The 14,222-nt window shown below is 40.1% G+C and overlaps 2 protein-coding genes across 2 annotated transcripts; one reads left to right on the forward strand and one right to left on the reverse strand.

Annotated features, from left to right (window-relative positions):
* The first annotated feature begins 483 nt into the window (after nt 1-483).
* Nucleotides 484-14,102, forward strand: oscp1a (organic solute carrier partner 1a). Its single transcript, XM_067495730.1, has 11 exons — nt 484-651; nt 9,789-9,818; nt 10,086-10,240; nt 10,646-10,813; nt 10,909-10,989; nt 11,092-11,195; nt 11,738-11,866; nt 11,966-12,020; nt 12,650-12,795; nt 12,873-12,933; nt 13,610-14,102. The coding sequence occupies exons 1-11, from the start codon at nt 540-542 to the stop codon at nt 13,730-13,732; spliced, it is 1,164 nt and encodes a 387-aa protein (XP_067351831.1). The 5' UTR covers nt 484-539; the 3' UTR covers nt 13,733-14,102.
* On the reverse strand, nt 1,623-8,564 carry LOC137117952 (uncharacterized). Its single transcript, XM_067495713.1, has 2 exons — nt 8,144-8,564; nt 1,623-7,913 (listed from the first exon to the last, which is right to left on the reverse strand). The coding sequence occupies exons 1-2, from the start codon at nt 8,182-8,184 to the stop codon at nt 2,192-2,194; spliced, it is 5,763 nt and encodes a 1,920-aa protein (XP_067351814.1). The 5' UTR covers nt 8,185-8,564; the 3' UTR covers nt 1,623-2,191.
* Nucleotides 14,103-14,222: the final 120 nt, after the last annotated feature.

A 14,222-nucleotide genomic window follows, 5' to 3' on the forward strand; every position in this document is an offset into this window, starting at 1 on the left:
TGTCAAGATTTGCCTGTCTCTCTTTCCCAAATGTTGACATGTTTGTCCCAGCTATCAATGTGTAAAATGTTTTACTAGCCTCAAAAACCTTATAACTGTGCATATGACTGAGACAAGTGTGTAGTTGTCTCCTTTGCAGTTTGCTACTGTAACAGTGAGCATAAAGATTTGCATGTTTCTACTCTCTAATCTTTCATTGCAATGAGAGCAAGTGAAAAAGATAAAAGACAAAGACACATGGGTATTGTAAAAGCAATGGACAGAGGGTATCAGACCAGTTTACTTAATAAAATGGGGCTTTGTGGACGCTCGTGTAAAAACATGAGTGTCAGTTCAGCTGGTAAATTAATTATTGTAATGTAGATTTCTGTGAACACTCAATAATATATGTACGTAAATGCAAACATTCAGTAAGTATACACAATATGTAGGTGTAAAAAAAATAAAATAATGTCAATTCAGCTGGTAAAGGTCATGTCAGACACCCACTTCTGCACCTGCTTTTGCTTCGTAGCTAATCTCTTCTTTGTCTTTGCAAGATGTCAATGAGAACTCTCCCCCTGGTTTTCATTAATCTTGGTGGAGAGATGCTTTACATACTGGACCAGCGCCTACAAGCTCACAACACGTCTGAGGACAACTCAGAAAAAGGTAGAAAAAACTAAAAGGTTATGTAGACGTGTACGCTTTTGGCTGCTAGTTATCCCTTACTGTGCACAAGCTGGAACTGTCACATGTCAGCTAATAAACTAAACACATCTCAAATTACTGATGCACCACAACACCACAACAGACAAATCTATGTTCCTTCTGTGCTTTCTTCTCTTGGCTGCAGGAGTTTGGTCAGACAATGACAGGACGAGAGGTACCAGTACATTCATGTACTCAGTATAGTATTGTTTACATCGAGCCTGTAATACTACAGTTATCTGTAACTTGGACGAACTGACGAGGGTTGTGAGATAGTTTTAGTACTGCTTCATAATACAGCTGGATCAATCAGATACTTAAAGTAGGTACCATTACGCTATGATGAATATTTTAGATATTGGGTGGGCAGCACTGCCCTATGTTAAAAGGTGTCATAAACAGTGACATGTTAGTTGCTAACAAAGCAGGGGGATTTGGCAAATAAAAAAGGGGCTTTGGCTAGATTACGAAAAGTCCCCCAAACCTCAAGCTCACTCCATGTGATTTGGGTCTACATAAGTAGACCAATAACTGTATCAACTGTGTCAAAATCTAAGATTAATAGATTAAGATTTAGAGTAAATCCCAGTTTTTGAATGGCAGGTACAATTAGTTTTTTTTTTTATGGTAACCATCCTTAAACTCATTCATTAATAAATAATTAATAAATATGAAAAACGTTACACCGTGCAGTTTATTAAGACATATATCAAAATAGAGCAAACCGTTTACGTTTTTCGTAGTCTGACAGGAGATAATTTAAACTATAGATCTAAAGTAATTTTCCTTTTTGCTTCCTACTTGTAGCTTTATGAGTTGATGCTCATGACATTCAAGTGTCAAGTCTTCTTTTGTTCACAGCCAAAAGACTTTTGATGCTCATAGAATCATAGAAAGTGAATGAAGCACTCGCAGTAACACTCATAACAGTTTGTACAATAAGGTACATTCCCTCTACTATTGCTGAAAGTGATTTATTAAATTTATGCCAGATGTGCTACATTATTACAAAAAATGTTAAAAAATGTCAAATTAGATTTGACGACAAACAGGCACAGGCAGAGTTTCAGTGATAAGCATATTATTGTTTATTGATTAGACAAATCATCATGAAAACAAACTGTACGTCATTTTTCCCCCAGAATAATTACTTAACATCAGCAGATTTTCTGTCCTGAGTCATCACTCTGCAACTTTCTTATATACATTTTTTTTAATTATCACTGTTAATTTATACCTGGTACCTAATTACCCAATTTGTTTATGTTTGAACATCAGCAACACTATCTATTTGCTCATGCTCATCTGGAAACAGATTTTTAACTACTTCACCTCATTTATACTCACTAAACCTGTTTTTAAGCACAGTTTAAAACAGTGTTGACGTTTAGTTTTATTGTCATCTGGTTGTTCTCTCAGGGCCAAGTATTCCAGAAGCTGCTTAAGGTGGTGTTTTGACATCTGGCACAGGTGTCGCAGTTGCTGAACTGGATGTTATTTCTTAATTTGGCCCAGGTGGTGCAGTGGTTGCTTCAACTGTTGTTATAGAATTTGGCCCAGGTGGTGCAGTGGTGACTTCAGGTGTGATGTCTGAATCTGGGCCAGGTATTTCTGAAGCTGCTTCAAGTGTTGTTTCAATATGTGGCACAGGTTCTGAAGGTGCTGCGCTAGATGTTTTTTGTGAGTCTGAGCCTGGTGGTGCAGTGGCTGTTTTACTTGTTGTTTCTGACGATGACCCTTGTTGTGCTTTGCATTCTTCAGATACTGTTTCTGATTCTGTCCCAGGTGGTGCAGTGGCTGTTTCACAGGTTGTTTTTGAATCTGGCTCTTGTGGTGCAGTTGCTGGACTGGATGTTGTTTCTGAATTTGGCCCAGGTGGTGCAGAGGCTACTTGTGATGTTGCTACTAAACCCAACCCGTGTGGTGAACTTGTTGGTTTGGGTGTTGTGTGTAAACCTGGGCCAGTTGAGGATTGTACAGCTGCATCTTCCGGTATTCTTTCTGAATCTTGCTCAGGTTGTGGAATGTAGAATTCCAGGATTATTTCTGAATCTTTCCTAGGTTGCGATGTAGCTGCTTCTTGTGTGACTTTTGAATCTGGTCCTGGTGGTGCAGTGGCTGTTTCAGTTGTTGTTTCTGACGATGACCCTTGTTGTGCTTTGCATTCTTCAGATACTGTTTCTGATTCTGTCCCAGGTGGTGAAGCGGGTGTTTCGCAGGTTGTTTTAGAATCTGGCTCTTGTGGTGCAGAGGGTGGTTCGGGTGTTGTTTCTGAATTTGTCCCAGTGGTTGCACTGGCTGTTCCAACTGTTGTTATAGAATATGCTACAGGTGGTGTAGTGGTGACTTCAGGTGTGCTATCTGAATCTGGGCCAGGTATTTCAGAAGCTGCTTCAGTTGTTGTTTCTGACGATGACCCTTGTTGTGCTTTGCATTCTTCAGATACTGTTTCTGATTCTGTCCCAGGTGGTGCAGTGGCTGTTTCACAGGTTGTTTTTGAATCTGGCTCTTGTGGTGCAGTTGCTGGACTGGATGTTGTTTCTGAATTTGGCCCAGGTGGTGCAGTGGCTGCTACAACTGTTGTTATAGAATTTGGTGCAGGTGGTGTAGTGGTGACTTCAGGTGTGATGTCTGAATCTGGGCCAGATGTTTCAGAAGCTGCTTCAGGTGTTGTTTCAATATGTGGCACAGGTTCTGAAGGTGCTGCGCTAGATGTTTTTTGTGAGTCTGAGCCTGGTGGTGCAGTGGCTGTTTTACTTGTTGTTTCTGACGATGACCCTTGTTGTGCTTTGCATTCTTCAGATACTGTTTCTGATTCTGTCCCAGGTGGTGCAGTGGCTGTTTCACAGGTTGTTTTTGAATCTGGCTCTTGTGGTGTAGTTGCTGGTTTGGGTGTTGTTGCTGAATTTGGCCCAGGTGGTGCAGAGGCTACTTGTGATGTTGCTACTAAACCCAACCCGTGTGGTGAACTTGTTGGTTTGGGTGTTGTGTGTAAACCTGGGTCAGTTGAGGATTGTATAGCTACATTTTCTGGTATTCTTTCTGAATCTTGCTCAGGTTGTGGAATGTAGAATTCCAGGATTATTTCTGAATCTTTCCTAGGTTGCGATGTAGCTGCTTCTTGTGTGACTTTTGAATCTGGTCCTGGTGGTGCAGTGGCTGTTTCAGTTGTTGTTTCTGACGATGACCCTTGTTGTGCTTTGCATTCTTCAGATATTGTTTCTGATTCTGTCCCAGGTGGTGAAGCAGGTGTTTCGCAGGTTGTTTTCGAATCTGGCTCTTGTGGTGCAGAGGGTGGTTCGGGTGTTGTTTCTGAATTTGTCCCAGTGGTTGCAGTGGCTTCTCCAACTGTTGTTATAGAATATGCTACAGGTGGTGTAGTGGTGACTTCAGGTGTGCTGTCTGAATCTGGGCCAGGTATTTCAGAAGCTGCTTCAGTTGTTGTTGTTTCTGACGATGACCCTTGTTGTGCTTTGCATTCTTCAGATACTGTTTCTGATTCTGTCCCAGGTGGTGCAGTGGCTGTTTCACAGGTTGTTTTTGAATCTGGCTCTTGTGGTGTAGTTGCTGGTTTGGGTGTTGTTGCTGAATTTGGCCCAGGTGGTGCAGAGGCTACTTGTGATGTTGCTACTAAACCCAACCCGTGTGGTGAACTTGTTGGTTTGGGTGTTGTGTGTAAACCTGGGTCAGTTGAGGATTGTATAGCTACATTTTCTGGTATTCTTTCTGAATCTTGCTCAGGTTGTGGAATGTAGAATTCCAGGATTATTTCTGAATCTTTCCTAGGTTGCGATGTAGCTGCTTCTTGTGTGACTTTTGAATCTGGTCCTGGTGGTGCAGTGGCTGTTTCAGTTGTTGTTTCTGACGATGACCCTTGTTGTGCTTTGCATTCTTCAGATATTGTTTCTGATTCTGTCCCAGGTGGTGAAGCAGGTGTTTCGCAGGTTGTTTTCGAATCTGGCTCTTGTGGTGCAGAGGGTGGTTCGGGTGTTGTTTCTGAATTTGTCCCAGTGGTTGCAGTGGCTTCTCCAACTGTTGTTATAGAATATGCTACAGGTGGTGTAGTGGTGACTTCAGGTGTGCTGTCTGAATCTGGGCCAGGTATTTCAGAAGCTGCTTCAGTTGTTGTTGTTTCTGACGATGACCCTTGTTGTGCTTTGCATTCTTCAGATACTGTTTCTGATTCTGTCCCAGGTGGTGCAGTGGCTGTTTCACAGGTTGTTTTTGAATCTGGCTCTTGTGGTGTAGTTGCTGGTTTGGGTGTTGTTGCTGAATTTGGCCCAGGTGGTGCAGAGGCTACTTGTGATGTTGCTACTAAACCCAACCCGTGTGGTGAACTTGTTGGTTTGGGTGTTGTGTGTAAACCTGGGTCAGTTGAGGATTGTACAGCTGCATCTTCCGGTATTCTTTCTGAATCTTGCTCAGGTTGTGGAATGTAGAATTCCAGGATTATTTCTGAATCTTTCCTAGGTTGCGATGTAGCTGCTTCTTGTGTGACTTTTGAATCTGGTCCTGGTGGTGCAGTGGCTGTTTCAGTTGTTGTTTCTGACGATGACCCTTGTTGTGCTTTGCATTCTTCAGATACTGTTTCTGATTCTGTCCCAGGTGGTGAAGCGGGTGTTTCGCAGGTTGTTTTCGAATCTGGCTCTTGTGGTGCAGAGGGGGGTTCGGGTGTTGTTTCTGAATTTGTCCCAGTGGTTGCAGTGGCTGCTCCCACTGTTGTTATAGAATATGCTACAGGTGGTGTAGTGGTGACTTCAGGTGTGCTATCTGAATCTGGGCCAGGTATTTCAGAAGCTGCTTCAGTTGTTGTTTCTGACGATGACCCTTGTTGTGCTTTGCATTCTTCAGATACTGTTTCTGATTCTGTCCCAGGTGGTGCAGTGGCTGTTTCACAGGTTGTTTTTGAATCTGGCTCTTGTGGTGTAGTTGCTGGTTTGGGTGTTGTTTCTGAATTTGGCCCAGGTGGTGCAGAGGCTACTTGTGATGTTGCTACTAAACCCAACCCGTGTGGTGAACTTGTTAGTTTGGGTGTTGTGTGTAAACCTGGGCCAGTTGAGGATTGTACAGCTGCATCTTCCAGTATTCTTTCTGAATCTTGCTCAGGTTGTGGAATGTAGAATTCCAGGATTATTTCTGAATCTTTCCTAGGCTGCGATGTAGCCGCTTCTAGTGTGACTTCTGAATCTTGTCTTGGTGGTGCAGTGGCTGTTTCAGTTGTTGTTTCTGACGATGACCCTTGTTGTGCTTTGCATTCTTCAGATACTGTTTCTGATTCTGTCCCAGGTGGTGAAGCGGGTGTTTCGCAGGTTGTTTTCGAATCTGGCTCTTGTGGTGCAGAGGGTGGTTCGGGTGTTGTTTCTGAATTTGTCCCAGTGGTTGCACTGGCTGTTCCAACTGTTGTTATAGAATATGCTACAGGTGGTGTAGTGGTGACTTCAGGTGTGCTGTCTGAATCTGGGCCAGGTATTTCAGAAGCTGCTTCAGTTGTTGTTGTTTCTGACGATGACCCTTGTTGTGCTTTGCATTCTTCAGATACTGTTTCTGATTCTATCCCAGGTGGTGCAGTGGCCGTTTCGCAGGTTGTTTTTGAATCGGGCCCAGGTGGTGCAGAGGGTACTTCTGATGTTGCTACTAAACCCAACCCGTGTGGTGAACTTGTTAGTTTGTGTGTTGTGTGTAAACCTGGGCCAGTTGAGGATGGTACAGCTGCATCTTCCAGTATCCTTTCTGAATCTTGCTCAGGTTGTGGAATGTAGAATTCTAGGATTATTTCTGAATCTTTCCTAGGTTGCGATGTAGCTGCTTCTAGTGTGACTTTTGAATCTGGTCCTGGTGGTGCAGTGGCTGTTTCACTTGTTGTTTCTGACGATGACCCTTGTTGTCCTTTGCATTCTTCAGATACTGTTTCTGATTCTGTCCCAGGTGGTGCAGTGGCTGTTTCACAGGTTGTTTTTGAATCTGGCTCTTGTGGTGCAGTTGCTGGACTGGATGTTGTTTCTGAATTTGGCCCAGGTGGTGCAGAGGCTACTTGTGATGTTGGTACTAAACCCAACCCGTGTGGTGAACTTGTTGGTTTGGGTGCTGTGTGTAAACCCGGGGCGGTTGAGGATGGTACAGCTGCATCTTCCGGTATTCTTTGTGAATCTTGCTCAGGTTGTGGAATGTAGAATTCCAGGATTATTTCTGAATCTGTCCTAGGTTGCGATGTAGCTGCTTCTAGTGTGACTTTTGAATCTTGTCCTGGTGGTGCAGTAGCTGTTTGGCATGTTGTTTTAGAATCTGGCCCTGGTTTTGCAGTGTCTGGTTTGGGTGTTGTTTTGGAATCTGGCCATGGTGGTAGTGGTTGTTCCGTTTTAACATTTTCTATATTTGTTTTTTTTGCCCCTTTTTCACATTTGCATGGTTTCACATTAATGATGTTTTCAATAAGATCGGCACTGGGGAAGCTCATGCTTAAGATACCTAGGCAGCCTTGGTTTAAGGAATTTTTCTCATGTTGCTCCACAAAGTCATAAAGCTGCTGGTTAACTTTTTTAGCCAACTTCTTAGGATGGTTGAGAAGTGACGGTGCTCTTTCAGTCACAATAATGTATTTACCACAGAGTCCTGACTTGAGTAGCCCTATTTTCTCTTCAACATTGATTAACTTGTCATTTTCAAAGAAAGGTGATTCCTGGTTTTCTGCGCCTTCATCGAATGTGTCACTGTGAAGAAACACTATCTTGCCCCGTGCCTGTTTCAAAGTAGGCACTGACAACTCAGTCCATATTTTATCTCCGTAATACTCATTCAATTCGTTTATCAATGTTTTCACTATCTCCTTGTATAACCCATGTAGTGTCACTTTCATTAGAACAGTCTCACTGTTATAGTTGGTCAGGAAGTTGAATATTATCTTCAGAACTTCATCAAATGTAATATATTGCCAGAACATCCAGTGACTATCCCGAATATAAACATATTCTTGGGTAGGAAACCAAATTCCAGCATGTATGTCGAAATACCGAAGTCCCACTTTAAGTTGCTGGTCCAAATTCCAAACTTGACACACAGCAAGTGGTCCTCCATATAATGATAAGCTTTCATGTGTTCCGGGAATTGTGATAGCAGATACTAGAGTGTCATCAGCTATATTCTTCATCCAATTCAGTTTATATTGTAATGGATCTAAGGCTGGATTATCACTGAAACCTGTCCTTGAATCTGAACAGGAGGTAGCTCTGGTGGGGGGGGAAACATATTCTCATTTAACAATTTTTTTCCAAAATGTTTACCAAAAAGTGTTAAATTGTTCCTGTTTACCAAGCTAATATACTGCACAAGAAATAATGTATGAATCTATAAGAACTATCTAAGCCATAGCAATGCATACTAAGTGATTTAAAAATGCAGAAGAACAAAATACAGTAAGAAAAACAAAATGCTATTTAAAAAAATGTATTTAACTTACAGATAAAGAGAGAAAAGCCAAAGGAAATGATGGATCTCCATAACTGTTGTTCAGGCTAATCAACAGTCCAGTGAATGCTGTCAAGATTTGCCCGTCTCTCTTTCCCAAATGTTGACATGTTTGTCCCAGCTATCAATGTGTAAAATGTTTTACTAGCCTCAAAAACCTTATAACTGTGCATATGACTGAGACAAGTGTGTAGGTGTCTCCTTTGCAGTTTGCTACTGTAACAGTGAGCATAAAGATTTGCATGTTTCTACTCTCTAATCTTTCATTGCAATGAGAGCAAGTGAAAAAGATAAAAGACAAAGACACGTGGGTGTTGTAAAAGCAGTGAACAGAGGGTAGTTTAGTTAAGTTTACTTAATAAAATGGGGCTTTGTGGACGCTCGTGTAAAAACATGAGTGTCAGTTCAGCTGGTAAATGAATTATTGTAATGTAGATAATATAGTAGTTATAATTGTATCATGCGAAATAAGCCTATTAGCCTAAGTGACAGTTGTGCTTTGCTTCCATTGTAGTCTATTAATATGTAGGGGTTTCACTTATTTTCTCCCTTTTATATTTGTTGTGTTTAGTATTTTGAGTATTTTTAAAGCTGTTTGTATTGTTAATTATTCACTGATTGTTATAAAGTGACCCCTTTCTTAAGGCTAATGGAGTTCCAAATTTTTAAAAATATATAGTTAGGAGAGATCATGTTATGTAAATGGGAAAAACTGCTAGCCTCACTTTGGCCACAGATAGTAATATCTGACCACAGGCGCCTCCAGGCCTTAAGCTTCTTTGTAACATGTATGGTCCTATATGTTTAATCAAATCAAAGCTCAAATGTAGAAACAACATTTTCTTTCTATTTTCCACAAGGACATTTTCACTCTAGTCTGTGCTCAGCTGCACTAACTGGATTCTCTACATTTGCTCACAGCTGTCTAAGTGCTTTTTATTTTCTCAGCTAACTCCTAATAAAGCAAATAAAGCAATTTTTTTTCAAAATCCCATGCACTTCTTCTGTGCTACGGTATACAATGATGAGTACAGGGAACACCTTTTGTCATTCGGTTGGCTGTGCCGAGCTGTCACGTGATTCTTATCCTGGCCAATAGGCTTGTGTCTGCCCACTGTTGATCCTCTTCCTAACCACCTGTTGCATCTTAGAGAGAAAGGTTATCTGCAGAAGCATGATCAGATAAGACAATTCTGTTGCAGTTCACAACAGGAACAATCAGATAATGCCTTTGAAATGACAAGACTTTTGCTTTTGATCTCCAAGGAGCTCAACTGCTTCAGACACCCACTTCTGCACCTGCTTTTGCTTCGTAGCTAATCTCTTCTTTGTCTTTGCAAGATGTCAATGAGATCTCTCCCCCTGGTTTTCATTAATCTTGGTGGAGAGATGCTTTACATACTGGACCAGCGCCTACAAGCTCACAACACGTCTGAGGACAACTCAGAAAAAGGTAGAAAAAACTAACAGGTTATGTAGACGTGTACGCTTTTGGCTGCTAGTTATCCCTTACTGTGCACAAGCTGGAGCTGTCACATGTCAGCTAATAAACTAAACACACCTCAAATTACTGATGCACCACAACACCACAACACACAAATCTATGTTCCTTCTGTGCTTTCTTCTCTTGGCTGCAGGAGTTTGGTCAGACAATGACAGGAAGAGAGGTACCAGTACATTCATGTACTCAGTATAGTATTGCTTAGATCGCGCCTGTGGTTTTAGTACTGCTTCATAATACAGCTGTATGAATCAGATACTAGAAAATACTTAGTATTTTGGTAGGTTAATGTAGACACATTTAAGCAATAAGGAATATTGTAGATATTGGGTGGGCAGTGATGCTTAACAATTTCCAATTTGCTTTTTCTTAGTTTAGTGGAATTCGTGCACTTTAGAATTAACTTTCTGTTTTGTCTGTTCCCCATTTATAGTTATAAATGACATTGTTGGGACCTTGTTTAGTAAAGCCTTTATGGATGAACTTCTCAAACCTCAGCAGTTGTATTCTCATAGGACAATGAAAACGGTGCTAAATCGGTTAGCACATGCCTCGATCATGAGGCTGAACCCAGCCAGTATGGACAGGGTATGTACTGAATAGTAAAAATAAGACTGTCACGGAGCTGATGCTGACCTGTGTTGCCCTGGTAACCTTCCCTATCGCTCCCCTCTGCTCTTTTTTTTTTTGTAATTTCTGTTTCAATTGTTTATTTATTTGTTTGTTACTTTCTTTCAGAGCTGCATTAACCATTCTTAAACTCACGGCCTAATTATAAATATTCATCAAAGTTATAACAGGCAAAACCTGATTTGCATTTATTCTGTAGTTCATTCAGACAAATTCCAAAAACAAAATCTAACAAACCAAAATGTTTGTTAGATTTTTAGAGCTTTTATTATTATTTTTGTAAACAATTAAAAAATGTTGATTGATTGGAGATGCTATAATCTACAGATCTAAAGCATTTCTCCTTTTGCTTCCTACACGTAGCTTTATGAGCTGATGCTCATGACATTCAAGCATCAAGTCTTCCTTTGTCCACGGCCGAAAGATTTGCTGCTCATCTCATACAATCACATTGACACCATCAGGCAATTTGTGAAAGACACGCCAGTGGTCATGAACCAGGTGGATGAAGCACACAGGAAGATCATTGAGGTACTGCTCATAGCAGCCTGTGCAATAAGTAACATTCCAGCTACTAGTTTACATTATTTTGCCAGTGCTACCTGTTTTGTCTCTCCTTGATGTAGATATACTCATCATTATCTGAAGGTGAATTCCAGCTTCTCAGACAAACATTGCTCATATTTGTTCAAGACATGCATGTTCGCGTGAGTCTGTTATTTGCCTTATCACTCAATAGATATATAATGACAATGATATATGTTTGTTTGTTTGTTTTTTCAAATGGCGTTTCTTATATCTATTCCCAGGTGTCCCTTTTCCTCAAGAGTCAAATCCAGAATCCCAATGGAGGTTTTACCCTTTCAACATCAGGCCCATTGCCTCATGGGATAGATGTCCCAGGGTTAATCAGGTTACCTAGTCTAGCCTATTTAGGTTAAACTGGTGAAGGTGTTCAATCAGGGTTGGCCACATTAGTTGCTTGGCTCTAGGGATGAAGGTAGATGCTGGTAGGCCACCACTTTAGTCTCTACTTAAACATAAAATGTCTCCATCTCCACACTGTAGTGGAGTCTTAGTTTGATGTTGTCCAATTATAAGCAACAAAGGATTGAAAGGTAGTATTGGAATAGAAAACATGTTTCTAAAATGTTATAAAAGCTTGTTATGGATGGATTTTACTTATTTTGAAATAAAGCAGCTGTTGAAATAATTTAATAGATGTACATGTGTATGCAACAGACATCCTTAAATTGTATAATAAAAGACAAAAAGGACACAGTGCAGTGGATTCTAAGACGTGGGGTTTAAGTGACTGATGTCTGATGCAACTGTTTCACTCATAAGCTAACATGTCTTATTTTGACAGAATTCTTGTGTTTAGTCACAGTTTTCCTCTGACTGCTTAGAAGAAATATCTTCCAGGGTGTCATCATCTGTTTCCTGTTTCCACAGGATGTTTGACAGTAAGGGAAGAGAAGTGAGAAGAAGCAAGTTCCCCACTGGAGGAAGTTACAGCAGCTCCATCAGAGAGGGATCTTTTGAGCTGCATGGAGACAGAGTCATCACACTGGGCACAAACGTGTATGGTACAATGTATTAAACGCTTCTACAGCATACGCATGGATGGACAGATTCTGAATTGATCACTGATGTGTTCTGTGTTTGATGAATTTAAAAAAGGTACACGGTGAATCACCCTGAGGACACAGAAACATCCAAAGCTTCCTCTGTTAAGGTAGCATGGGCCAATGTTTCTTAACAGCATTCACTAATTAATCACATTGAATAATAACAATGATGCTCTCCATTTAGATTTTTTCAGTTGCAGGTGCCTGATGGTGTGTTTTGGATTGCCATGCACAAGTCTAGCCATGACACTTACGTAGCAATACTCTGCTAAAAACCCGAGTCACTATCATAATTACAACAGGTGGACAATGGCTGTATGTTTATTAACTTTAATAAATGAATGTGTGCATCAATAAATACAATTCATAGAGATCCAAGCTTTTTTACAACAGAGTAAACATTGACCACAGAATTGGCATTGACCACAGAAACAGTGCCAAATCTGAACTTTTGTTTTAGAAATCCTCAAACCTTTATTTCTGTTTACTTTGAAATATCATACATTTTGTATTTTTTTAAACAAAATATTTACTATATTTTTTTTTTTTCATTTCTAACATTTATTAAACTGAACTGAATATACTTGTCTGAAAGATTAATGATTTTCAGACACTACAGTGTCTGATTTTCTGATTTTCTGCTGTTTTTCTTTTACAATGTTGATTACATAATTATGAACAGTAGACCAGGTGTTCTGACATTGTCTCCTTCCTGTCGGCGTCCATTGTGCTGCAGAAAGCTAACACTACCAACCTTCTGGCTAAGGAGGAGCTGAACCTGCTGGCTCGTCTGATGGGCAGCATGAAGGCTGAGAACATGCCCCGAGCTGAAACCGGCTTTCGGATCAACATGTTTACCACAGACCAAATGGAGGAGGAGGCGTAAGTGCTCTTCTTGTCTTTACTCATCCTCTGCAGTCATTAAATCTGACTAACCTAACCTTTATGTTGGTTAAAAGGGGAACTTTAGACGAAGCTGAGGAGCCCGTGTTTGGAGTGATAAATATTCAAGCAATGCAGGTAGGTAGTGCATCTAGATGGTGTGGACTGTTTTAGTTTTTTAAGCCAGATGATTGTATAACAGGATAAAGGAGCTGCAACAAGTTACAATCTCTAGAGTCAATGACAAGCACCCGAAGGCAGTACTTGCCCAAAAAAGTACTCAACTACAAGTGGAAATACCATGTTCTTTGCATCATCACCATTGTGTAGAAATAGGATGTAGGATTTTAAAAGTTAAAAGTCCTGTAGTAGAAAGATAAATTATAAATGTATTTACTTACTTATAAGTAAAAGTAGTCACTATGGAAAATATGTATCCAATTGTTGGATTATACTAATACTTATGAAATAGTGTGTAAATATGACTAATGTTGTAGATGGTAAAGGTGGAGCTAATCGGGTGATGATTAATATGTTACTGGTGCAAAAACATACTTGGTTACCCCATAATAATACATCAGAATAAATTTGTTGAGTATATTTTGTATTAGGGACCAGCTGCAAAGTAACTAAAGCTGTAAGATAAATGTAGTGGAGTAAAAGTACAATGTTTTGCTCTGAAGTGTAGTAAACTAAAAGTAACTAAATGTAGTAAAGAACAAATACTTCAAACTGCAGATAAGTTTAGCATGTATTTACCTACAGCTTAAATGAACACTTGATGAGCGACGTATTCGGGTTTTGTTTTGTATAGGATGAACAGGCTGCTACTGAACTAGCTCACATTGCCGGACAGTTTACAGAACAAGAGGAACAGCCTGATAAACCCTGTGGAAACAACAGAGATGAGCTGTTGGCCATGATGGACGACCTCTGATTTTTATCTGTCTCCTCATTGTCATTGGTGGATTGTGATTATTGATGTCACTGATGACATTCAAGATGTTTTAGTGACATTTATTGTTTAAAATGTATGGCCTGGATGACTCATGCTGTCTCTAAAGTACATTCATTTGTTTCTGTTAATATCGTTATCACATTATCTCTCAGTTTGTGTGTGTTACACACAATATAAAGTTTTTAATGTTTTCTATAGCTAGTAGTTGAATATTGCAGTAAATTAGAGTAAGAGAAATGCCCAAGGATTCATGGGACCTCTGCACTGACCATCAGAGTAGACCTTTTAATTATATTTAAATCACCAGCATATAGTAAGACATAATATAATTGATAATTGGATGTTTTCAATAAAGCATGTCATATATGCAATGGTTTTATGCGTTTTCTACTTTAAATAAGCATGCAACAATTTAGCAAGGTTCGCAAGAGAAGCAAGAAAAATCTGTTTAAATGGTGTTTTGTCTGTA

This window comes from Channa argus, chromosome 1 (genome assembly GCF_033026475.1).
Source record: "Channa argus isolate prfri chromosome 1, Channa argus male v1.0, whole genome shotgun sequence".
In the NCBI taxonomy this organism is placed as follows: domain Eukaryota; kingdom Metazoa; phylum Chordata; class Actinopteri; order Anabantiformes; family Channidae; genus Channa; species Channa argus.

What these genes read in the sequence shown, in the direction of transcription:
- oscp1a (XM_067495730.1), top strand. Translation starts at nt 540, where the DNA reads ATGTCAATGAGAACTCTCCCCCTGGTTTTCATTAATCTTGGTGGAGAG. An exon ending in TTCAAGACATGCATGTTCGC is followed by an intron (nt 10,990 to 11,091) that starts GTGAGTCTGTTA and finishes ATCTATTCCCAG; the next exon opens with GTGTCCCTTTTCCTCAAGAG. An exon ending in GATGTCCCAGGGTTAATCAG is followed by an intron (nt 11,196 to 11,737) that starts GTTACCTAGTCT and finishes CTGTTTCCACAG; the next exon opens with GATGTTTGACAGTAAGGGAA.
- LOC137117952 (XM_067495713.1), bottom strand. Translation starts at nt 8,184, where the DNA reads ATGGAGATCCATCATTTCCTTTGGCTTTTCTCTCTTTATCT. An exon ending in TGGCTTTTCTCTCTTTATCT is followed by an intron (nt 7,914 to 8,143) that starts GTAAGTTAAATA and finishes CCCCCCCACCAG; the next exon opens with AGCTACCTCCTGTTCAGATT.